The following is a 25,131-nucleotide window of genomic DNA, read 5'->3' as shown; positions in this document are numbered from 1 at the left end:
TCCAATGGTGCCAAGGAGATCCTATTAATGATGTCAACTGACGAGTCAATTCAGAAATCAGGACAGGTTGTCTGTGTTGAGGATTAATTCTTTAATTCAAGTTCAGATCTTGCAAAGGGTATTATAGTGAATACCACATCATGTAACAGAGGCTGGGGAGTCACTTCTACTCATAAATGGAGTTTTAGCTTTTTATGTACATCAGAAACACACACATGGCCATTTTTAAGGTTACAGTCTGAAAACAGGAACCGTTGGATTAGTCTGCAAACTAGAGTTGAAAACAGGAAACATTGCGGTCGACTCCAGATAGGCAACACACCGATACTCTGGACATCAGATATACACATTGGACAATGCTAAATATCAGCTACACAAACTGCAAAGCCTTATTAATTATTCATGGGGTTCTTCAGTCACGCATGTTGCACGTGTCAGTTTGTTGGCCATGCAAATGCTTTGGCTCACATCATTTGGTTTTCACCGAAGCATCTTGGGTTTATCTAAATGAAGGTGTGTATTTTCGATGACAATGCATTTGAGTTTTCAGCACAGGTGTTTGAGGATTGGTGTCAGAAACAAATTAGCTTATTAGATGGTCTGATGAGTTTTAACAGTGGTAAGGTTAAACTCCCTCTTGGCACCTCTCCCACAGAGGCCCAAGCTTTATATATACATATTAATGGATAACAGATATGTATGTTGGGGTGTACAATTAGCTCTGGAAGAGATGTTGATCATTTTCTAGCTCAGTAGTTTAAAATGCACAGTATATAACAAGTACTGTAAGAGAAGACAGAATTCTCACATAATCGAAGATACTAACAAACCATGTGCAGTAAAGATGTCAGCTGGTGCTCCCAAACAACTAGGTCAGTGTGGGGTTTATTTACTCAGAAATAAATCAACCAGGAAGGCCCATCCAGACTTATCCGCTTCCTGAAGGGAAAAGGGAACTACCCTGTAGGTCTGTGGGATGCTGGGTCACACATTCTGTCTAGGATATATAGTGAGTTAATGTAGACTACTGAACTACACTTCTCCTATGCCTTTTCATTTCTTCCTTAAACCAGATTTATATATTTTTATACAATTCACTTTTTTTATTTACAGTACTCAAATCGTATGTAAATCAGCATCACTTTACTTTGATGAGGAAGGCAGCCAGTCTGGGTTGGTTGTATCAACATTTTAATGTTAAATTCATTTCAAAGATGCCGTGCGTGATGAGGAACAGTCTGTTACCTCCATTACGCTGAAAGAAAGACAGCACTACAGTAATTCAGATTAATAAAAGGGGTTTATTGTTTTCTATGTATCAGCTAAAAGATCAATGATGTTCACAATTTTACATGTACATTGGTACTTTAACACCATTAATATACCACTTGGAGAGAACAAGAGCAGTTCCCTCTTTCCATTTGCACTTACGATACACAGTCTATGGTTTATGAGGCAAGAGTTAAGAGTTAAAGCCTAGAGTCCAGCTGGAATTTGGTGAAGACTCTGAACCTCTCTGGACAGGGAACAGAAACCAGATGACCCAAGCAATCTCTACTGCAATTGACGGTTACCATGGTGAAAAGAACAAATGGGAGATCCCATGAGAGTGACGAGGTGGAAGTTTTGGTATCTTGTCAAAACACATCGACACGAAACTTACTGAAACTCAGCAAAATCTTGGAAGGAAACACAGCTGGCAGACTATACTTCGTCTCCACAGGATGTCCCATCGTGACCACAAGTCAAATCTGCCCCACAAACTGTGCTTCAAAACAAAGTTGTGTTAGGTAGCACTGTCTAGTTCTGCTACACCAAATTAGTATTGGATGACTTTTTTGTAATAAATACATTATACACTGTTTATACAATCTGCCCATAAAACACAAAAAAGTATATGTAATGACTGCAATTTCATACATTGTGAAGGTGCCGTAGAAGCTTATTAGCATGAGAGTTCCTGCTGTATCTTACTATAAGGACATGTGCTCAGTTATTGCTTACAGTGCTATTAGTGAAAGCAATTACATACTATAAATGATGTATGCAAAATACATTCCTGTGAGAGTTAATGACATACTGTAACACTCAAGGTGCTTTTATGAGTATCTGTCTAAGGCTGAGCTCTTATTGGTTAATCTGTGCTTTCCAGTTTGTTTTGTACATATTTTTTAATACAGCAACCTGAACCATCAGAATAGAAAATAAGGAAATGGGAAAATAATAGGTGATCTCTACATGCATGTAAGGCACGTGTACATATTGGATGGGTGGAAAAAATTATTCAACAATTCTGGTCATCACTTGCTTTAAACAAATTATTTAATGTAAACTGCGTTCTTCTAATGCGCCGATAGAGATGAAATGCATTGATTTTTAAAAATCCCTAAATAAAAGGTTTCACAAAATGTCAATTTCTACACCTTCAAATAAAAGCCTAATGGCTCGAATGAAGTGAAGGTGTGCATCTCTGAGCCTTAAAAACCATATTAGACTGTGGTGTCCTTAGGAGGAGAAGTTTCCATAATGGTTTCTTTCAGTGGCTTCAATCTTGGTACAGCAGCTCACTATAACTGACATTAAGGAACGTGGTCAGATGACCAGACTCATGTGAAAATAAATATCTTTGCCCTCACACTGTAAATAAAAATCCTGAGAACACAAGCGCACCTCCAGCATTTGTGTTCTTCAGCTAAAAACAACATGGATGATTGAATGATCCAATGGGAACACTTCATCCAAAGTTTAGCTAGCTAAAGGATAAGCATTATCATCAATGTTATTTTTTTCTAAGACATAGGTACCAAATAAGGAAAGGTATAGCATTAATGCATTGTTTTCAGTTAGTGTAATACCCCCTTTACAACCCTCTCATCAGCAGAACTAAAATCCAAAAGGCTCCTCGTAAATCCAAGCTAGCTACGACATATTTAGAAAAAGCATTTTAAAAGCAATAACTAACAGTAGTTTGTGGAATCCACATTTTAAATGAAAACAAAAGTATTGCATAAAGAGTCATAAAGAGCCCTAGCAAATAAAGAGAAAGCAAGCTTCTTCTGTCAGTTTAAATTTTCTGTCAGTTTATATTCTGCATGGTAGAAGCAAGATAATCTGTACCCGTGTCTTGGTTTCTATTTCTTTCATTTTTTTTTTTAACATAGCCACAGAAAAGGACTCTAAACAAAACTAAGCATATTAATAATTGAAAGAAACTGTAAAAACAAGAGCTTTTCACTGGCATTGTAAAATAAAATATACCAAAAGCAACGTATGGCAGTTTCTCAAGATGGTACTTCCAACATTTTTGTTTCTATATATTACACAAAATTCATGATAGCAGCTTAAAAAAAGGCACCACTTAAAAACAACAAATGACACAAATACTCCAAATGATGTATACAATTATTTTGATACTGCATGTAACACTCTCTCTCAGAATTAAAGCTGTAACGCTGAGCAGAGTTATATCTAGTGCAATTCACATATTCAATGCCTCAGGCACTGGTAAACTCCCTAACTTTTAGCACAGGGTGTACATTTCTTATCTGAGCCGTATTGTGTATTTAGTCATGGAATACAGAGATTTAAAGATAGCTGCTAAGACAAGGACAGACAAATTGTGTTGAGACCATTTTCAATAAAGTAAAGGTTTTATATATAAAGGTTAAGGAAATTAAAATCAATGCTTCCTTGTCATTCCCAATCAACCCTCATGGGGAAAAAGAAAAAAAGAAAAGAAAACAAGAACATACATCCTTCCTGACACCTTTCCCAGAATCTGTAAATTTGATGCATGCAATGGTGAACTAATATAGAGTACATCAATTCAGAATTAAAATCTGTGGTAGGTGACTTTTAGGAAAACACAAATCAGTTGAATTTAACAATATGAAGAAAACCACCATCTACAATAAGAGAAACTTTGATGTGACACTTGAAGCCTCTGGTGAGGCTGTCGGTGAGATGAAACAGTAGAGAACGTAAACATTTGGAATGTCTTCACTTTGGTTTGCCTGGTTTAATGATGTAACCGGTAATACGGTGACTACCGAATACATAAATGTATCATGAGGTAAACTTAATTCAATCTAATATTGTTTTCTGAATAAATTCTCTACACATGGCTTCCAAAATGCCTTGGGTTGAATGTACCCTGTTCAACATAAGTCTCTTTTTCCAGTTCATAAAAGCACTAAACTGTATAGGGGTATCAAACTATGGAGGAAAAAAAAAAAAAAAGATAAAACGTACAATTCCTTGACCATTTCACTGATGCTACAACACAGTCAAATGTGGCAAGGTCCTATAGTTTCTTGAAAAACAGTCTGCATTAGTACAACACGAACCAGAGTTTTAAAATGAAATTCAATTATATTAAAAATCGAATTGAGAAAAATAAATTATTAAGAGTAAACAACACAGTTACCCGTCTGTGTATTTAAAACAAACAAAAAAAAACACTTTAAAATATAAGGGTGTAGCGTCCATTGCTGGCTGCTTTTACATGTGGTTTGCTTTGTTGCCGTGACCAACACAGCCTTAACACAATCATGACTGTCTTATGAAGTGGCCTGTGGGGGTCGCTTTATCACTGCGCTGTACTTCATTGGAGCTCCATCGGACTTCAGGACCACCTCCACCAAAGTGAAAATGGATATCTCCTGAATGGGAGGAGACAACAGTTACAGATGGGATCAATACTGCACTATACTTTCTGGCGAGGTGTAAGCTACGAGTGTTTGAGTAAGACTTCTGTGAAGGGTATGAAGTGGACACTGAAAAATGTTGTTGTTGCTTGGATCACAAGAGAGAGACTCTTATAGTCACAAAACAGAGCAAGGAAACAGAAGGGCAAAGGGAGTTCATTTAATTACATTCATTTAAAGAACTGCCTGATAGGCTCCAACTGATCCTTCAACAGAGCAGTGACACAGATGTGGAAATGTGAAACGCTCCAAATAACAATGAGGGACTTCAATAATCCGAAACTAGTCATCAAAACCATGTGGTTGTAAAATGAATTTCTAGAGACGGAAGGCCTGTGGAGGCGGAGACTGTGACGTTTCCATACCTGTTGACATGGAGATTCCCCTGGGCACTCCGGTCCCCAGACCAGCGTCAGCTCTGGCTTCTTGCCCACCTTGCGGTACTGGAAGTCCTGGAGTCCTTCCAGAGCCTGAGGAGGAAACAATCGATTCGACAGGTCAGTATGCAGGCATCCCTTGAGCTTCAGTTTCCAATCCCTAATTAACAAAAAGGGCAACTGTTTGCTTTCGCTCGTGTGACCCTGTAATGTTTTGTATGTGTGTGTAGATATGTACGCATGTGAAGATGCACCGAAAGCATAAGTGACAACTGTTTCTCATAAGTGTCTCCCAGTCAGGTTTTTTTTTTTTTTTTCCATCTTTTATGACACTTGATAGCACAGGAGCATCAGGGTCAGCTGGGTGTGAAACACAAGTCCAACTTGCACGGTGAACAAAGTCCCCCTGCTCTGTTGGCTATTATGGAACTACAAATATGATTCATGAGATATTAAGACATCATTAACCTCCAAGATCTGAAAGTATATACATACTGCATTAAAACTTTAAAGCTCTCATGATGAACAACTGAAGAACAGTTCTTGTAAAAACAAACCGTTTAAGTCTCATTAAACTCAAATTATGATGAGCATTATATAATGGCAGAAGAAGTGTGCGTATCTCAGCCACTTTAATAATTCTATAGACAAATATATCAGACATTGTTCCAGAACGTGAATATATATTTATACATTTAATTTTCCAACTGGGGACAAAAAAAAAAAAAAACAATCTTTAATTCAGTGTTTAATGAGGGACTTGATCTGAACACTATAACAATTCTGTACATATGTGTGAGAATTTCAAGGCATGGATTACTATTAAAAAGTAAACTAAGAATGAAAAATGAAAAATAGAGTTGATTTGAATTGTTTGCAAAGACTGAATGATTTAAAGAGAAGGACATTTCTTTAGTGAAACAGCATCGACATTACTTGATAAAAAACAAAACCTAAAAACATTCTGAAGTGGTAATTAAGCAAGGACAGAAAAGTATAGATTTTATTTGAAGGATCTGCATACTGTACTGTATACAGAATGGCAAAACTGCTCTGTTTCTTAACCTTTAATGAACCTTAGTTAAAGTTCTTAGTGGAAATGTAATTTAAAATACACAATTAAACAATAATAAATAAAATGTTGAGCTTTAAATAATTTGAACTCAATTATCGAGCTATTTCGCAGTTACACAGTGATACTCACATTGCAGTAGATGCGTTTCTGTACTCCATATCTCAACACAAGCACATCGAACGCACGGTCAAGAACGCCCATCACCATTGCCTCAGACTCCAGAGGCCCAGACTCCTAAAGGTATTGAAGAGGTGCAACACAGTTTCACTGAACACACGTTCCATCAAGCCTTAGGAGCTACACTTGACTTCAATGTGCCAGTACTTGGAAGAAAAATATTCAAAGATTTCCTGTGTTTGGTGTCCCAGTATAATACATGGAAAACTTTACAGACAACAAATCTGAGGACATTGCTTTGTAAAGGCAAAAATTCAAAACTTCAGACAAATTTATGTTGTAAGTCACCCTGGATAAGGGTGTCTGCCAAGAAATAAAATAATTATTATTATTTCCATCCATAAGTGACAGTGAAATAAGGATTCCCAAGGACAACTGCACAAAAAAGGAGTTATGTTATCTAACTGCACTGTACTGTATTTTTGCACTTTGTATTGCACTTATATTTTGTAAGTCGCCCTGGATAAGGACATCTGATAATAGATAAATAAATAAATAAATAATAAATGTAATTATCCAATGTGAAATGCGAACTTTATGCATGGAGACACAAAAGACACGTAATTAAAACTATCCTCATAAAACACCGGTCACATGAAATTAAAGGTTTAAATCAAATTGATATTTATAAATGCTTTCGTAATTATTAATCATTGTAATAAAAAGCTCAAGAAAGAGGGTATCATAGGATTTAGAAATAACCTATGTGATGTCTACAGTCTTTGGAGACTTTGACCGAAGGCAGATAAAAAGGCTAATGGGTAGAACACCTTTCTTGTCCATTTCTACTTATTAAAATGATGAGCAGCTGAAAACAATGACAGGACAAAAATAATGGCTTAACTTCTATTGCTAAGCAGAAGTGGTCAAAACCCTGTCCTGCATCTCTGCTTCACTTTCCATCCTTTGAATCATTACGTCATCTTGTTTCCTGTCTGCCTTTTCTTCCGTCTCTCCTGCTGCCATGTTGAGTTCTGTTGTGAGCCTCTTCCCTGGTCTGTGGTCTGACCCATCAACTTTTCCAGCCCCAGAGTCCTCCAATAACTAAAACTTGTCTTCATACCTCTCCCAAATGCAGCAGGACATATTAACAAGCATAAATGTTCTCCTTTGTGGGTCACATTAGTGAAATTTCAGTTGACAACAGACTGTTGTCAAAACAGGAATGGAAAGATTTATTTTTGGCAGCTCAAAATCTAATTTAGGATTTGTACAGAAAATCTTAAATGTACTGAATTCAACATACATAATGGCTAGCTTATATATACAGACCTGGGCGAAAGTATTGGTACCCTTGCATTTTATTCAAATAACGCACCATTCGCTCTGAAAAGTGTTGAAATTAAAAGATCTTTTGACATCCATACATGGATGTGTTTGGTTTGCAGTGGAACAAAATAAAACTATGAAAATAACTGAATTCTTGCTTATTCTATAAAGAAATTCTAAAATGGCCTGGACAATATTATTGATACTCTTTAGAAGTGATATGAAATAATTGTATTGTAGTGATACCTCAAGCAGACCTCTCTCTTTTAATTAGTATCACAAGTGTCTTCAACCGCATTATCACACATTCAGCCAGTTTAAATGGAGAGAAGTACCCCCTCTGCTGTTTTGTGTCACTGTGTGTATCACACTGAACATGGAAAAGAGAAGGAAAACCAGAGAGTTGTCTGAGGAGGTTAGAAGGTAATAGCCAAGCATGGTCCTACAAGACCATCTCTGAAGAGCCTGATGTTCCTGTGAGCACTGTTGCCAATATTATTTAAGAATAAGACATTTAAGGCCCATGAGAGTGTAGCCAACATCCCTGGACGTGGCCGCAAGAGGAAAATTGACCCAAGAATGAAGAGAAGGATTATTCGAATGGTGGAGAGAGAACCAAGGAAAACCTCAAAACAGATCCAAGCCAATGTTCAAGCTCAAGGTGCAACAGTTTCAAGTCGCACCATCCGTCTCTGTCTGAATGAAAATGGGCTCCATGGTAGAAGACCACTCTCTAAGAGAAACACAAAATAGCCTGACTGGAGTTTGCCAAAATGCATGTAGACAAGCCACAGTCCTTCTGGGAGAATGTCCTTTGAACAGACGAAACAAAAGTAGAGCATTTTGGTAAATCACTACAACTCCATGTTTACAGGAAAAAATCTATTCTATGAGTCCATGATCTAAATCCCATTGAACATCTGTGGAAAGAGTTGTAACTCGTTGGGAAAAGGCACCCATCAAACCTGAGAGAACTGGAGTGGTTTGCTCAAGAAGAGTGGGCCAAACTACCAGTCGAGAAGTATAGAAATCTCATTCAGAGCTACAGACAGCGCTTGATTGGAGTTATTGTCTCTAAAGGCTGTTAAACTAATTAGGTTAAGGGTCCCAGTATTTTTGTCTGTGCCATTTTAATTTGTTTTACTATTTAAAGTAATATGTTACATCATAAATCAAAAGCAAAGTTTCTGTTCTACTGACTGTGAAATAAAGAATGGTGGATACCAAATACATTTGTCAATTTCTACTTCAGAGAAAATTGTGAGTTTTTTTTTTGTGGAAGGGTACCAATACTTTCAGCCACATCTGTAGCTGATTTGACAATATTGTTAACAATTGTGAAGGAAAAAAAACAAAACTTGTTAGTCTAGACATTGAATAAAGGATTGGAAGATATATGTGTTCATTGCAGCATGTTGCTGTGGTAACAGAGTGAATACAGTCCTTTTATATGTGCACTATGATAACTCATTACCTTCACAAAGGCAGCGAAGAAGAGATCTGAACTCAGCTCCTGAACGCGTTTGGAGGCCATCTTCTTGTCGTTGCAATGTGAAGCCTGTTTCTGAACATCGTCCTCGGTCAGACGCAAGCGAGAGCCACAGCCTGCAACAAGATTACAGCAGTTCAGAAAGTATGAAAGGAAAACCCCCATTGAAACCCCATTGGGTACTACTGAAGGAGCAGGACAGAAGCTCTTTATTTTTTTATCACTTTATAAACTGAATCCTCACAAAAACTCAAACCTGCAATTATTCAAGTAACTAGTTAATAATATCAACAATGCTTGACACATGTACTTAATGTGCATGCTTATCTAAACAGTGTTACTTCATTAACAATGTAAGATTAATGTGGGAGTCCAGTTATGGGGTTTGAAAACAATATGTGTCTCACATACGCTGAGATGTTGACCCTGCTGTTCTTTTCTCTTCTAAATTTTTGAAATGATTAGAAACCGATGAAGGACATTTTGGTTATGTTGCTAAATGCTGCCCCCTTGTGGTGTTCAGCGTGCAGCATGACTTCACAATGACTTGTATCAAGTTTCATGCTAACAAAAGCAGGGAAATAGGCCTGGAAATTGAATCAAGCGGTTTAAATCGATAAGTGGAAGCCTTTGTAGTGTAAATATAAGGATAATGGCACTTGCTTTCCTATCTGAAAGCAGGTCTCTGTTATAAAATGTGGTTTTTACAAGGTGTCCTTAAAATCTAAACTCTGATGGATAAATTAACCAAAAATAAAAGTATTGAATGACTTATTCCTTGACAATGACAGACATTTGCACACCCTCTATCAGAGCTTTTCCCTGGAGGCAGGAGAGAGTATCCTCATTTCACCTACCTAGAGAAGCAGCCAGCAGCCGGTGCACAATGATGTCAGCGTAGCGCCTGATGGGGGAAGTGAAGTGGGTGTAAAATGGCACATTCAGGGCATAGTGTCGGAACAGGGGCTCCTCTTGCAGAACTCCAGTGCAGAAATACACCGCCATCTGCAAAACCATTGACACCACTCCGTCATTTAAGGCTTGATCTGAGCAGAATTTACGTGAGTAAATGCAAGATTTTGATAATGAACTTCAAATAAATAGCCTTTTATTTTAAGAGTACTGTATGAGGACAAAATTACCGCCATGCCCCGTAAAAAATGAATGCAGTAAAATTGTTAAAACTACAAATATACAAATGCAGTACGTGTACTACTCTTCACTAGGGATGGGGATCGTTCATTTTTATTGATATTGATACCATTTTCGAGATTGCTTAACGATCCGAGTCTTTATCGATACCACTATCGATACTTTTCTATTATTTGGTGGAAAGACGAGACAACGATAAATTCTTAACAGAACTGTTATTCCTATTATTGCAAAAACTTTGATTCTTTAATTTCTGATTTCAACATAACGTATAACTATGAGAACAGTAAAATAATATATCAGCAGCAAAATGTCCAACACGTTTTTTCCAACAACAAATAAAATAAATATACATCAATAAAATAAATATTACACAACAAAAAGAAAAACGAATCGACAGCTCTTCTTGAGAGCTCTTCACACACTGTGCTCTTACATTATTTTTCCCGTTCGCGCACGTATCTAATTTTAGGGGCATATGCGAGTGAAATAGTTGCACTGTAGAGCCCTGAATCGGCTTATTATTGTCAACGATGGAGACTTGCTACGAAGGTGAGGTGCACTCACCATGCATACCTGCGGTGGAGGAGGATGACTGTCCTGCAATGACAGCCGGAGTTGGCACCGTTGCGACTCGAAGACAGTCGAAGGTTCTGCATTTTCCCTTTAACTGATGCACAACGTTCAGGTGCTTAATCATTGCTGTAGTGTCCCCCCCTTGCAAGAAATTACCTGCGACCATAAATTACATGTTGCTTCCTCCTTATCTTTGGCTTTATTAAAATGTAGCCAAGCCTTTGACCGCTTAGTATGTTCAGCCATCCTAGCAAGCAACGAAATCAGAAATGAAGGGAATTGGGGCGTGACACAATTAAATTCTTCTTCATTTAGTTTAAAGGCGGTTGGCAGGCAATTCAATTGAATTTAGTAATTTTATTAGACAATCGATGCATGTTTGTGCACCAGTGATTTGATTTAAATGACACGACTCTTGTCTCTCTAGACATAAGTTAACGTTACATTATATTACCCACTAGTCTCGATAGCAGTATCGATAAGCTCGGACCTTATTGATATTCGGGTTTTGAGAAATTTGGAACCGGGTCCGTAGTAGAACCGGGTCTCGATCCCCATCCCTACTCTTCACCCTGTAAAACATACAATTCTGGAAAAAATTAAGAGACCACTGCAAAAATATCAGTTTCTCTGGTTTTACTATTTATAGGTATGTGTTTGGGTAAAATGATAATTCTTGTTTTATTCTATAAACTACTGACAACATTTCTCCAAATTCCAAATAAAAATATGAATGGAATGGAATGACTGCCATACATGTAGAGATGCTGATTTATGAAAAATTTGCAGTGGTCGCTTAAGTTTTTCCAGAGCTATATCTTTGCCTATAAATGCACATTGTATAGGAAGTGGTGATAATTCACAAGATTCAGGTATATGACAGATCCCTCGTTCCAATATATCAGATTATCCTCAAGAAAGCAAAGATATATCGGCACTAAGTCTATCAGCTTCACTTCAGAGCCTCTCCTAAAGCAGAATGGCCCCCGGGATTGTGCAGGCAGGAACAGGCAACTCTGCAGTAGTAGGCAAGTGCCCTAAGAAAATTCTCAAGAAATCTGAAGATAATCACCCTTCAAAAACCTTAACCATGTTGCTGATGGCATCAATAAACCTGTGTTTCAGGTCCAAAGCCAAACTCTTTTCCTGCGAAATAGGCAGTGAAAATGCATTTCAAACACAGGAATTACCTTGGATAACGTTGGAAACTCATTTGATTAATTTAAGTCCAGGTGCATGTTTAAATCATTCATTTGACATAACAGTATGTATTCACACAGGAGGGAGAAAACTTGGTACATCTTGACAGGTACATCATTTTTCTGTATTCTCATGAAATATAGACAGAAACGTGTAGTTTGCTTCAGGTTTTGTTGTTTTGTTCAGCCCATTGGTTTTGATTTCCCATATGGGCTGTCGCAAAATCCTAGACAAATTAGCCACTTTACTGAGACAACGAGACCATCAACAATATGACTGGTATTGGAACCAAGCCAAATCTGATTTATCATTCACATTCGAAAGCCATGAACCATATGTAGAAATCTAGCAGGTACCTTATTACTGACAACAAAATGTTAAAACAAGTGGGAGGGGTTGGGTCTTCAATTAATTGTTATTAATTCTGCGTTTATTTTAAATTAACTTTTATGTTGGGTGTAGGAAAAAAACAGAGTTGCAGAGTAAAAAAGCATATACTTCAAGCAGTTTGACAGTATATTTTTTATATTTAATTGTATGCATTTGTATTAAGTTATTCACTGTTATTAACTAGTGAATAACCACATTTATTTAATTATTCTTGATATCATGTATGAAAAGCATGTTTTTTTCTTTAATTACTATTTGAGAAGCATAAAGTCTGCTCAAAATTTGTAAAATGGAAGCAATCCATTTTTAAAAAGCTGGCTCTGTGTTCTTTACCTGAAAATGAATTTACAATTAAAAACATTCTACATGCCAAAGCATTAAAGGCTTCTCTCTTCATCTTGCAACTAATTATGAAGTGTGCAACTTTCGATCTGCGATACAATGCTGTTTAAGTATCTGACCTCCTTCATTCTAAAAATAATTACATTTTCTGGACCAGCCAATGTCGAGCACTTGAACTACTGGTACTTTCGTAGTGTTTTATTTGAATAGAGATCCTTAAATACATCAGTTTTACATTCTTAACTGCTAAGCACATTGTCTTCCAAGAAGAAAAACCCAAACTGGTTTGCAATTTCTAGGAAGTGGAAAAAGATGAGGACAAAGCCTTTTATGCCCATAACCACAAATAAAACAGTTTAAAGAAGCATGAGAAGCTCAGAATACACTATTAATTTCAAATACACAACAGTAATAGCACACCAAATTCTATCCATTTGTTACCAATTCAGACGTGCTGTCTGGGATTTCAGTTCTTCCTTCTGCTTCCCAAAAATAGTCCACAAATGAGTGACTGATCTCCAGGATAAATATTACATTAGAGCAGTTTAATCTTGACATTGAAGATTGAGGAAGATTGATTTTCAGGTAAAATAATAAATACAATTTAAAAAACTCACATTGGTATCTGCATGAAAGTATGGTAGGCTCTTCTTTGAACTTGCTGCATCACCCTGATGTATGTTTTGTGCAACCTATTATTATGATGATGATTTTTGAATGCCTAGGATAATATAACTTGTTTTGATAAACTTTTGAGGTTTGAGGGTTTGTTAGACAAACTGGGTGGCTTTTGAAAGAAAATAGGAAACGGATATACACAAGAAAAAAACGAAAAACCAAGCAGCCCCTTTCTAACCTGCATTGGCCGAGAGCACATGTTTGTGAGGACCTCTTTCCTAGCAGTGGAGTATTGGTCAGTACCCAGAGTTTCATTCAAGCTCCTCTGTAAAGAGAATAAAGAAATATTATACATACATACACACACACACACACACACTATATATATATATATATATATATATATATATATATATATATATATATATATATATAACATATCAATTATCATAGTCTAAGTATCACAATGCATAGGATATTACACTTTAAGCTTTAACTGCCAGTTAACTAGTTATTATCCAGTATTAACTAGTTATTAACTACTGAACACATCTAGCAATACCATATGTTGTTATGACTGTTGACTATGACTAAGAAACATAGAGTAATGTATAGTTTTGTAAATGTGTAGCATTTAAATCCACCATGTTCACTGGCATTCGGAGCAAGTATCTGTGCACAAGACCCAGTCCTGATACCCACGTTCAACGTGCCGGCAGAGGAAAAGTCCAGCTTCAGTCCCATTTGGTCACAGAACTCCAGAAGGTCGTCCACCATCTTGGTCTGAGGTGGGGGGTGGCGGCGCAGCAGGGCCTGCTCTGGGAAGGCACGGTAGATCTGGTGAGCGGTGGCCATGTTGGCCAGCAGCATGAACTCCTCCACAAGCCTGAGGAAAAGCACGCACGCTTAATTAATGAATCTGTCAGTTTTGTCTGTCTCCTTGAATAAGGAGATCATTGTTGAAAAGAACTCTAAATCTTATATGAAGGAGAAATTAACCAAATGTTGATGTCAAACTGCAGGTAAACCCAAAGGTTTGCTTCATCTGTGACTTAATCTCTGATAGAGGAGAAACTCTGTGCTGGCCTGGATTTTCACTCAAGCTCCAGCAGGTGGCAGAGTAGCATTTCCTGAGTGGTTTGTGAAAGAAAAAATATACATACAGCAAGAGCTGTATAAGATCTATTGAATGCTAAACTTACTTAATGTGCTGACCAAAATCTGTAGAAAACCACCAATTAAACATGCAACATTACTGACAACAAAACTAATGGGAGATATTGTTAGATTAATATTTTTCACAGAATTAAAAAAGCATATACTTCAAGCAGATTGACAATGGTTTTTTTTTTATTATTACATTTTATGTTCAGAGGGAAATTATTTTATTGTTGATTCAATGAAATAGTGAATGGCAAGTCAGTCACCTAAAGTAACAAAATATGAAACCTTTTGAAATGTAGTGCAAATTGTTGGCTTAGTAACAGCCCCCTTCATGATCACAAGCTCCTGCAAGTTAAGGAGAGATTTGATTCAAATTGTAATTTAATCTTTTAAATAAATGTTGCAGTATATGATACTTTATTTTAATTTGGTTAAGAATCTTTCTTCAGAAGAACTTCCTGCAGATGCCTCATACTGTTTTATCTGTATACCTGTTTTGTTTTCAAGCTTGCATGAATTGGTCAATGTGGTATTTTTCAACATTAAAATCAGTCAGTCAAGTATCAGAAAATAGTCTGATGTTTTCAGGGACCAGATATTTCCTACTTCATATGCTGTCCTGAGAAATCACACGAAGTCAGAGAAAAGCCCGTTTGCAACCAGTTAGTTGGCCTCAAACACAGCTCACTCAAATCCCCTACACAATTGTTGTTTTCTTCTTTTTCTTTTCCCATTACCCACTAAAAGGGCACACAACTACTTCTAATGAACCTCAGTTCAATTACAGTGGTTGTAAGCGAGATATCAGACTCAATTACAAGACAAACATCTTGGTTTTCAATTGGGTAATTTAGCCAAGCAAGCCCTTTGTGCTGACAAATTGAATTGAGCCCTTCAGACCTATTTGCCTTGATGAATACAGCTGAAGACGCAGATCTGGATATACTCCATTAATGAACATTGCAGAACGCAAGGTGAAGTTCTTATTTTTATGATCTCTCGGCTGGAGGCAGGAATACGGAGCTGCTGCTTAACCCAATCCAATTTTACTTTTCACCTCCTCTCTGGGTGTAATGACCAGAGGCTCACCAGGAGCTCTCCTCTAGCAACACTGCTAATGTCTGAGAGCTGCAATGTTTCGTTAGTGGAAAGAGGCAAAACAGGGCATTAGTAGTCTCATTCTTTTTCTACTCAGAACTATTATGTACGCTCCGTGGCTTTTATGGGGCTGGGAAACACAGGCTATTATTTTATTACCATGCAGGTAAGTGAGAAGTGCAATTCCTGAGACTGTCAGTGATATTACACTCAGTTTCTTAGGCAGGATAATGGGGAAAACCTAAAAGATTACTCTAGGCAAACCTGTTTTTATGGATAGGAAAACATACGGAAAAATAAATAGTTATTTTTAAATGGCCTGTCTCCAACTTTGCAAATATTAAATAGGCAAAAAGTTGTTGTTGATCTTTCCACAACTTCCAAGTTCAGCAACCACATAAAGGTCTGTAATCTTACAGGTGCTTCTGAGTAGTTTTCTCGGGCAATAAATGTGCAACAGGTGCCAACGGACAACTTTTGTATGGGTGTTAATTTACACCTCCAATTTCCTCTTGCCATTCTATGCTCAGAGTAATGTTTGTTGATAAACTACAAAAGCCTAGAAGAGCTTACCAAAAATAATTATTACCACTTGCAACAATACAATAATGCTCAAAAAAGAGAGCAGTAATTTGTTAATTGTTTGGAGTTTTTCTTTTTTATTATACACAATGCCATATTTTCTATTGTACTGGATGATTTTCTAATCACATCCAAAGGGGATTTAAATGACTCTGTGGAGCACTGTTTTATCTCAGTCTGACAGAAGCTTGAGTAAACTCTGGTTTCATACAGAATGGATTTCTGCAAATTAATTCTGAATACAAAACAATGGCAACACACATGTTTAAGTGAGGAAAAGGCTGGTTAAATCTGTATTAATTCTGCATAATTATTGGCCTTGCATATTCCCAGTATAAAAAAAATGACAATCCCTGTTAATAGAGTGAAAAAGAGAACCATGTTAGATTTTACCACAGCAACACTGAAAATAGTGGAATATTTCCTCAATTATAGTCCCATAGGGAAGTGCACACATTTTTTCCTGTTTTCTTATTTCTTTGTGGTTGGTAATTGCAAGTAAATGCTTTTACTACCCTTTTGGGTCATGTACAGTGTATTGTCATTTTTCATTCATAACTTCAAACACTATATATTGACCACATAAAGGACATACAGTCACACATTGCCTTTTGTTTAAAAAAAAGTGTAAAATGTAAAATTGACCATTGTTTGCTTCAAGTTTATTTTTTTTTAACCTTACTAGATCCCTTAGGTTCTGTATGAATATGAAATGACATATATACAGATACCAATCTATACTTTTACTGCTGATATTAACACAATGAAACTGCAGTAAAAACACACACATATGTATAGGCAATAGCTCACAGTATGACATTACAACTTCAAACAATTAAACACATGCATAATTGTGTTCCTTGTGAAGCAATGACTATAACAAAATGTCACGGAGAAAATGAAGAGAGAAGGGTTATGTGCAAAGATCCACAGCACTATCAAGAGGTCAAAACTGTCTATGGTCCACAGTGGCAATAGAAGAGCAGTACTTGGAACTTCAGGGCAGTTTCTGAGGAGTTGCTTGGTACTTCATAACAGAAACACTGGTCACTGGAAAACTGAATCAGAAATTGGTTACATGAGCCTAGATTCTAAGCCAGATGGGTGTTCATTTCCCCATTAAAGCCACAGAAGGGACGAGAGCGGTGTGCTGTCCATGCAGCTGGGACATTACGCAGTGGAGCCATGTTTTCTTCATTGATGAGTCACAGTGCGGTGACTCATAACCCATACATGCAAGGAAACCCCTGAAAAAATTATTGGTTTTGAGCGGTCTCTGAAAGACGCACTTAAGGTGGCAAGTGGACAGAATAATAATGGATTATTACACTAATGTCCAAGCTTTGAGCAATGGCATTGTAAGGGTCCTGACACACATGAACTCTATACTTCTATCTGTCATCCCCACCAGTGAATCTGCTGTCCAAGCTGTGTTTTACTGCGCGATTGGATGACACTATTTGCCCTCAGCCATTACAGGCTGATTGAGGCCTTCCTGGGAGATGAAGGAATCTCCCGGCTCAGACTCTTCTATTCTCTATATATGTGTGAGCTATACTTGCAAAAAAACATACTAATCCAAGCAGCTTAGTCTTGGAACAAGTCTGCAGCTGGTGAGCACCCTGATAAGAGATCACAAAAATCCACATAAGACCATATCAACTCATTGTAAGGTGGATCTGTACCACGAAGTAGGGTTATAATATATTGGGAATTATCCCTTTACACCCTGTTGTTCAGAAAGTAGAAGTTACATTGTCTCTTAATTTCCTTGATTGTTTTAATGTTGGAAACTCAAGCATTATTCAAAGGTTTTTTTTTTTTGTTTTTCCCCCTTCCACACAGATCGCCCTTTGATTTTTCTGATGTGTGCATTTGATGTTCAAATACATATGCAAATTATACAAATGCCCTCACGAAGCTTAAATGGTATATAATGCTTGTATAATGTAAAAAGCATCACTGGAGCTACGTGCGGTTTGTCATGGAAATCTGTATTTTTATTCATGCTGCATTGCCTACATACTTAAGTCTGCAATTACTAGTTTTACCAAACAAAACCAGCCAGTTTATTTTAATTACTCTGCTGCGATTAAGCATTGTTCTTTTGAATTCATTAGTTGCAGTTTGAATTCTATTACATATGTAGGTTGAGAAGATGATAATGGAAGAGTTTGGTCAGGTTGCCTTGATAGACATTTACCTCTAACCCACTGAGTAACAAAGGGTTAGTTTTTTTTTTTTTTCTCTAGTGAGGTGCAGTTCAGGGGATGCAAAGCAATAAGTGGTATAGGATTAAACATGCCATTAATTTACACTCATTCTGTTATTCACAGGGCTCTTTCAAGGGAGTGCTCAATGGAGAAGTCTATGCGTCTCAATTCCAAGAACATTTTACCCGATTGAGGAATCCATGACTGTGATTCGCCCTACATCAGTTTCAGAGGTTGCAGATTTGGAGTCTCTGAATGTAAATATCACATTTCTTTAAGTTGTTACAATACATTGGGCATTAAGCGAGATGCTAAAAATAAACTACATAGAACATGCTCCGGTTTAAAAGTGTAATACATATTAAACATGCTGAGGTGACAAATGCATAATGCAAATTACGACATTCAGGCAGAAGTTGTTTGAAAGACATCAAAGTAGGTAAAAGCTTTTGACATTTGGAAAGGATACTTGTCCTGCTGTTCAAGCCCTTTTCAGTAAATATTTGCCAGGGGATGGATCAAAACATCACCATAAATTGGAAAATGCTTGCATTAAATCAAACTAGCATTATTCCCCTTCGAATCCCCTAGTTAACCATCTCATGTGAGATTTTCAGCTTCAGAATTAAAAAAAGATAAAAGATAAAAGGCATTAAGCACTATATCCTGCAAGCAAAAGGCTTTGAAAATGAGATAACTAAATAGTTTCAACATGGAACACCTGGTAATCACATCATTTAAGACAAACATCTTGCACTGGATGTGAGATAGGTTGCCAGTGAAGAGACCAAATTAGAGTCGCCGCTTATGAGAAGAGGAACACACAAGGAAAGCAGCAGACATTTTTACAAAGTTGGACAAAGGCAGGTTGCTGCAGTGGTGAGGCCAGCCAGAAGAGACTGGCCTATAAACAATTAAAAAAGGAGGTTCCTAGCTCAGAAGGCATTGTCAGGTAACAATTTCTAATTAGATTGGTAGTTATGTATTTACTGATAAAAAAATAAAATAAAAAAAAATGCCAGCAAATTAATACAGATTTGGAAGCTGTAGAAATGTATATAGTTACATTGTACCAGAATCAATGGAAAAGTGCTACACCACCAGTTGGGAGCTCAAAAACATATTGTTTATATCTTACATTCATTAAATGAAATGCATATTTTTATTGCTACCTTTTCTGCATTGTTGGTGCTAGCAGTAAGATTGGTTGTATAACACAGAAGTATGAGAGCCAGACTGAATTAACTGGTGGGCCACATAAAGATGAACAGAATAGACAGTTACATAATTGGGGAAAAAAATGGAAACTTTCTCCATCTCATAATGTGATATCTTTGTTCCAATCTGTCAAGCTGTTTGAAGTAATATAATTTGGAGTAGACTGAACACAAAGGCAAACCTCTGTAGACAGCTATGTTGTATCTCTATATTTTAAGCAATACCTGTCAAAAAATAAATAAATAAACAAAAGGCAATCTCGCTTTCTAGGCTAATAGAAAAATTAATACTTTTTAAACCTAAGGCTAATTTATCCAAACCTTTGTTTAAACAATCATACAAGGATACAGCATGCTGAGAGCTGAATTTCAAGATTTATTAAAGAACAGCTCTTCGGAAAAAAGCAAATGTAAAGGGTGCACAGAATTGGTGTCCTGCATGCGTGCACATTGAAAACACAAAACGCACTGCTCCATCGGATAAAGGAAAGCAGGGTTTCTGCGGTGCGTATGGGAATGCCTCTGTCTGGTGCAGCAGGTCACTCCGCAGGCCCGTTTATCTGGGCTGTGTTGGTCTGCTGTTGCCAGTGTTTTGTTAACACGTGATTGATCTGTGTTCGAAATTTGTCATGGCCCGGTGGTGGAGCCTGGGGTCCGTGGACAGGCCCTCCCAATTAGATGGGACTTGGGGACAAAAATACAGCGTCTTTCTTTCCCTGGGAAAGTTCGAAGAGGCCAACAAAGCCACACTATTCAATATTGACTTGTCACTTCATTGGTTAAACACTGCCTGCATTGAACTGCACACAGTGTAGACCCGGAGACAAGGAGGCAAAAGTTTTTGTGTGGCTGCCAACTGCCTGCTTCATTCAGCATGCTTGAGGAGGACAACTCAGTACAAGCAGAAGTCTTGTTTGTGACACCTTTTTCTGTCCTGTACATTATTTTTATTTCATTCTAATTTAGTTTTTAAAGAATTTGTATTCTATATCTATTTACCATAATGCATTTCACAACTTCAGGCGTACAAACCATTCAATTGGACTTGGGCTGCCAAACCTCTGCCAGAAAGATAAATACCCAGCAGTCTATGGCACTGTTGCTACCTTAAATCAAATTTGGTTGTTTTCCAGCATTTACAGGTTATTTTGGAAAGCTGTCTAAAGAAATACATGTGGTGTAATTCATCAAATGACACATCCACCAATAGGAATATTAAAAAGAATGTCATTTTGGATTGCAACCCAACTACAAAGCAAGCAATCATATTATTTGTTCATGTGTGAAAAGGAGTGATTGGTTTACCTTATTTACATGAACAACTCATTTTACCATCTCAAAACTAGCACACACTATGCCCAAAACCCAGGAGTAGCATCACATCACACATTATAATCATCCTTGTTCTTCCAGTGCCCTGGCAGGCACTGTCCACATACCTGCGGTTTCTGTCCTGTCAAAGACACTATCTATGTTTGAATGGGGAACTCGCTCTCTTCTTTCTCCAAATTGTAAACTGTGCCCACTTCCTTTGAACTTCATACCATGTAGCTAACTACTCTCTGAAGTACGTAAAAACCAGGGTTGCAAAATATCAGAAAGAATAGCTGGTGGTATTTGAAATTGTGTTTGATTGTTTTCTCTATTGTGTCCTGTCGTTCATTGCAGTCCACTAGCCTTTTCCCTGCTGGGCCAGCATTATGAAAGCAGCCAACACCTCACGTCTGTCGGGCCAACGTGGAGAGTCACCACTATATCACACCAGCCTGTAACTCAAAGCTACATACCTGCCCAGCCTGAGGTTTGCACTTTAGGTTTCCAAGAGACTTTTATAACTGTGATAAACTGAAGTATCTCCTCCCCACAGGAATTAAAATACACTCAATACTTCTTCATTTCTGTCAAACAAAAACTTGACCTGAGATTCCAGTATAACTGCAAAGACTCACTGTTTCAAACCACTAATATCATAAGTGTTTAATTTAGGCACTAAACTATACAGAGAGCATGGCATAAATTACTGAAAACAATATCCATATTTGCCATATGATCACATTTGTGAAATAGGGGTTATTGTGTCAGCTAATAATTGCGATTCTCCGTACTATACATCTCCATTTAACTGCACAATGATTTTGCAGACACACTCAGATGGATGTGAAGCTGTTGCTCCAGCACTGCACTGCGTCTGGTCAGAATGGAAGTGAAAGTTTACATAAAACATGTTCACGTGGACCAAGAATTGGCACACCCAGAACCTTTGCGGTCAAGGTCAAGAGAAAGCTCCCAGCTCGCAATGCAGGCGTGTATTCAGTTTAAGACACACCCGCCAGCAGGGATGAGAACACTGCGTGTGACTTCCCCCAAACAGGATATTACATCACAAAGCTGGTGTAGAATTAAAAGCCAGGCTTGGCTTAACTTGGGAGAGGACCACTTTGTTTTACCTTTCAGCTGGGATGGGCTTGCAAAGTAGAAAAATAAACCACAACAAACTGATACAAATGATTAACATTGAGATTCAAGGTGTTGCTCTAGCTTGGTCTTCCATTGTTGAATCCAACACCTTTGACCTCGAGGATGGCTTGGAAACACATGGACTGATTCAGTAAAATGTGCGTTGCCAGGTGCTTCCGGAAAGTCACTTAACGTGCAGTTAACTAGGTCAAAGTTTGTTTCTATATATTTTATTGACTTATTACTAGGCTCTTCAGTATTGTCTTGAAATTCAGAGCAGTACAAAATATGTATTTCCATTTGTATAAAATTACTATTCTTTTTTATACAAAGTCAGGTCAAACATTAGGTATGAATATTTATTATTTTCTAGTATGAAGTAAGAAAGGTCTTTTCAAAAGAAAACAGAAGGGAACACTGTTTTTTACAGTTGTAGAAGTTTAACAAATGTGATGTGGAGCTTAGACTGCAAGGTCTAGTTAAGTTTTTAGATCATTTATAAAAAAATATATTTTATTTTTTTATTAACTGGTGTGAACACACAACCCTAAATGATGTGGTTTGTTTTTCCTCATATATATCTGGGCAAATGCAGGCAAGTCATTAAGTTTCTCATTAAGAATGTTTTGTGAGACTGAAATAAATGCGTCAGAGGCATCAACCTGATTGGAAGCCGTGTAGCCAGCAATAGGGCTTTACAGGAGAAAAATTAATTAAAAGAACTTTGAAGTCAAACTAAATACTAAAAGTGCAAACTTTCCAATATTATAAACAATTGTAAAAATAACTACGAATGATGGGAAACGTGGCCAACTATTGTGCACAAATCTTGTGCAAAACAGTCTGTGAGGTACCCTAGGGAGTAGTGAATCCTTGTGCATCAGAGGATTTCACAAAAACACACTCCTTGAGACTCCTTGAGTCAGACATTGCGGAGGTCTATTTGAAAGTAATAATGCAGGTATTAGCCAATACCCAAAGGGAGAACTATCACCCTAAAGAATTCAAAACTAACCTGGCATTGCATTTGCACTTTTTAGTGCCAGGTGTTTTTGGTCTAGAAATACACACCAAAGTGAATGAAAATCCCCCCCTCCCATAAAAACCCCAAAGTTGTCTACAATGTCATTCCTCTAACCTTGAAGACTTAAGAGTTGAAATGGGCTCTGGCTTCCATTCTCTGGGAGAGTGCTGGTGCTGAAGAACAGCACCTGTGAACATTAGGAGTTTATTGCCAAAAGCAAGACATGTCATCAAGACACTACAGGAGCTCCCTAGGTTTATAAATTAAGGCTTGAGCGCCCACCATGGCCAGCAGTTCTCACAGTACAACTCGGCACTGTCCATTTACTGTGCTCTACTGCAGCATTCTTGACAGAAATGGAAATAAAACTGTCATCGAGATAAAACAGGAGGAAAAGGTCTTTCATTTTTCAATTTTGTTCCATTAAAGCAAGTGTTCTGCAGTATCCTCTTTTCTACAGTACGGCAAATGAAGAGATAATCTTTCACAACAGTGAACTTAAACCTGCAGCTATCTATACACTTTACAATGAGCCATCCACTGCCTTGACATTCTGAGGCCCTGACCTCAGATTTTATCATTTTACATTAAACAACAAATACATAAACATTTGCCAGTTAAATCTACAACTGCTCTCCCCCCCTGAACTGCTGACATTTGATTTACATAGTCATAAAACTAAATTACTTACAGGCTAGAACTATTCAAGGGATAAATAGAACAGGGATAGGTAACTTAAAAACATTACACTAATATCAATCAAAACATTAACCATGATGCAACGTATCAGTGCTGAACTGTAATACTGGGAGGTAATGAAAAATGGGATAAAGGTATTAAAACACTTGCAATTCCACACTTCATTTCAGCATAGCATAGAACTGGAAACTTGAGGATATTTGTTCCATTGTTAAAAGAGCCCCCTGCTAATTTCCTTTTAAAATGATATAGCCATGAGTTTTAAGAACTATTTAGTAAGAAAATGTACATAGCTTTTAAAACTGCATTTTTTTTTCTCCTGGAAGCACATTTATTGGTGTGAAACTGTGGTCAGATTTGAATTAATACAACCAAGAGATTGTTAATTAATGTTTTAAATAATATTAATTTTAAAACTAAAACATATTCATGACTGAGTGTACAATTAACTTTCAGGGGCTGCAGCACCTTTTGTCCTATTGATCTGATTAGCATTTTTTCACTAAAAGATTTTGCTTTGCCAGCAGGTAAAAAAACAACAACAAACAAAAAAAAAAAAAAAAAACTTTTATTTTTTCCAAGAGCCCATACTGTTCATGAAAACAACTGCAGATTTCACATTTCCAAGTTTACTGCCAACAACAAAGGGTTTCCACTGCTGCCCTGGGAAACTAAATCATTATTTCTGCATTAGTGATATGAGCACACGAACAATTTTCTAAATGTTTGTGGTTTTGGAAAGGCCTTTTTCATTCATTTATGTTTTTATTCTTCTCTGAAATATCTGGAGTAAAGCATGCTTGTTTGCTTTTGTGTTGAATACTAAACTGTCTCAAAGATAAACCTGGAACGTTTTGCAGTGAATGGAAAAGTGAAATGGAGAGTTCTCTCTTCTGGAGGGAATAAGAACAAGAGAACTTGAAGCCAGTGGTCTTACATTAGCCTTGAGGTGAAAAAAGTAAAAATCACCAGGCTCCACATAATTTGGAGCAATTGGTATCCTTTGCCGGCAGCCTTGAGGTTAGGCGCATTGGTTTGGAAGAGTAAAGAAAGTAAGCTACCTCTTCAACCTCAATTTGAGGACTCCCAACTAGGCAGAGAAGAAGCAAGATAGTTTTAGGTAGGTGGCAGTACTTCTCTGATTTCTGTGATGGTTGATCTCTGTGGCTACATAGAGAATTTTGTGCTGCAGCACATAATATCAAGGTGACATTGTCCTGCCTGTATAAAACATGCCACCTACAATATAACTTTCTTGGAAGAAAAGACAGACACACACACACTTTCTCTTAATGGCATAAGTCTT

General features: G+C 37.3%; 1 protein-coding gene across 2 annotated transcripts in view; it reads right to left on the bottom strand.

The window, feature by feature from the left end:
- Window positions 1-1,281: 1,281 nt before the first annotated feature.
- Window positions 1,282-25,131, bottom strand: part of dis3l2 (DIS3 like 3'-5' exoribonuclease 2) — a 111,803-nt gene continuing 87,953 nt past the window's right edge. For both annotated transcript variants that reach the window (XM_066709231.1, XM_066709230.1), the window contains exons 15-21: window positions 14,074-14,257; window positions 13,610-13,696; window positions 9,951-10,098; window positions 9,079-9,209; window positions 6,288-6,392; window positions 5,072-5,176; window positions 1,282-4,661 (exon numbers count right to left, since the gene is read on the bottom strand). In XM_066709231.1, coding sequence (XP_066565328.1) covers window positions 4,560-4,661; window positions 5,072-5,176; window positions 6,288-6,392; window positions 9,079-9,209; window positions 9,951-10,098; window positions 13,610-13,696; window positions 14,074-14,257 — 862 coding nt within the window. In that variant the 3' untranslated portion in view covers window positions 1,282-4,559. The remainder of the gene's footprint in view (window positions 4,662-5,071; window positions 5,177-6,287; window positions 6,393-9,078; window positions 9,210-9,950; window positions 10,099-13,609; window positions 13,697-14,073; window positions 14,258-25,131) is intronic.

Source organism: Amia ocellicauda, chromosome 7 (assembly GCF_036373705.1).
Source record: "Amia ocellicauda isolate fAmiCal2 chromosome 7, fAmiCal2.hap1, whole genome shotgun sequence".
NCBI classification, from domain to species: Eukaryota; Metazoa; Chordata; class Actinopteri; order Amiiformes; family Amiidae; genus Amia; species Amia ocellicauda.
This window is presented reverse-complemented; position numbering and strand designations above follow the sequence as displayed.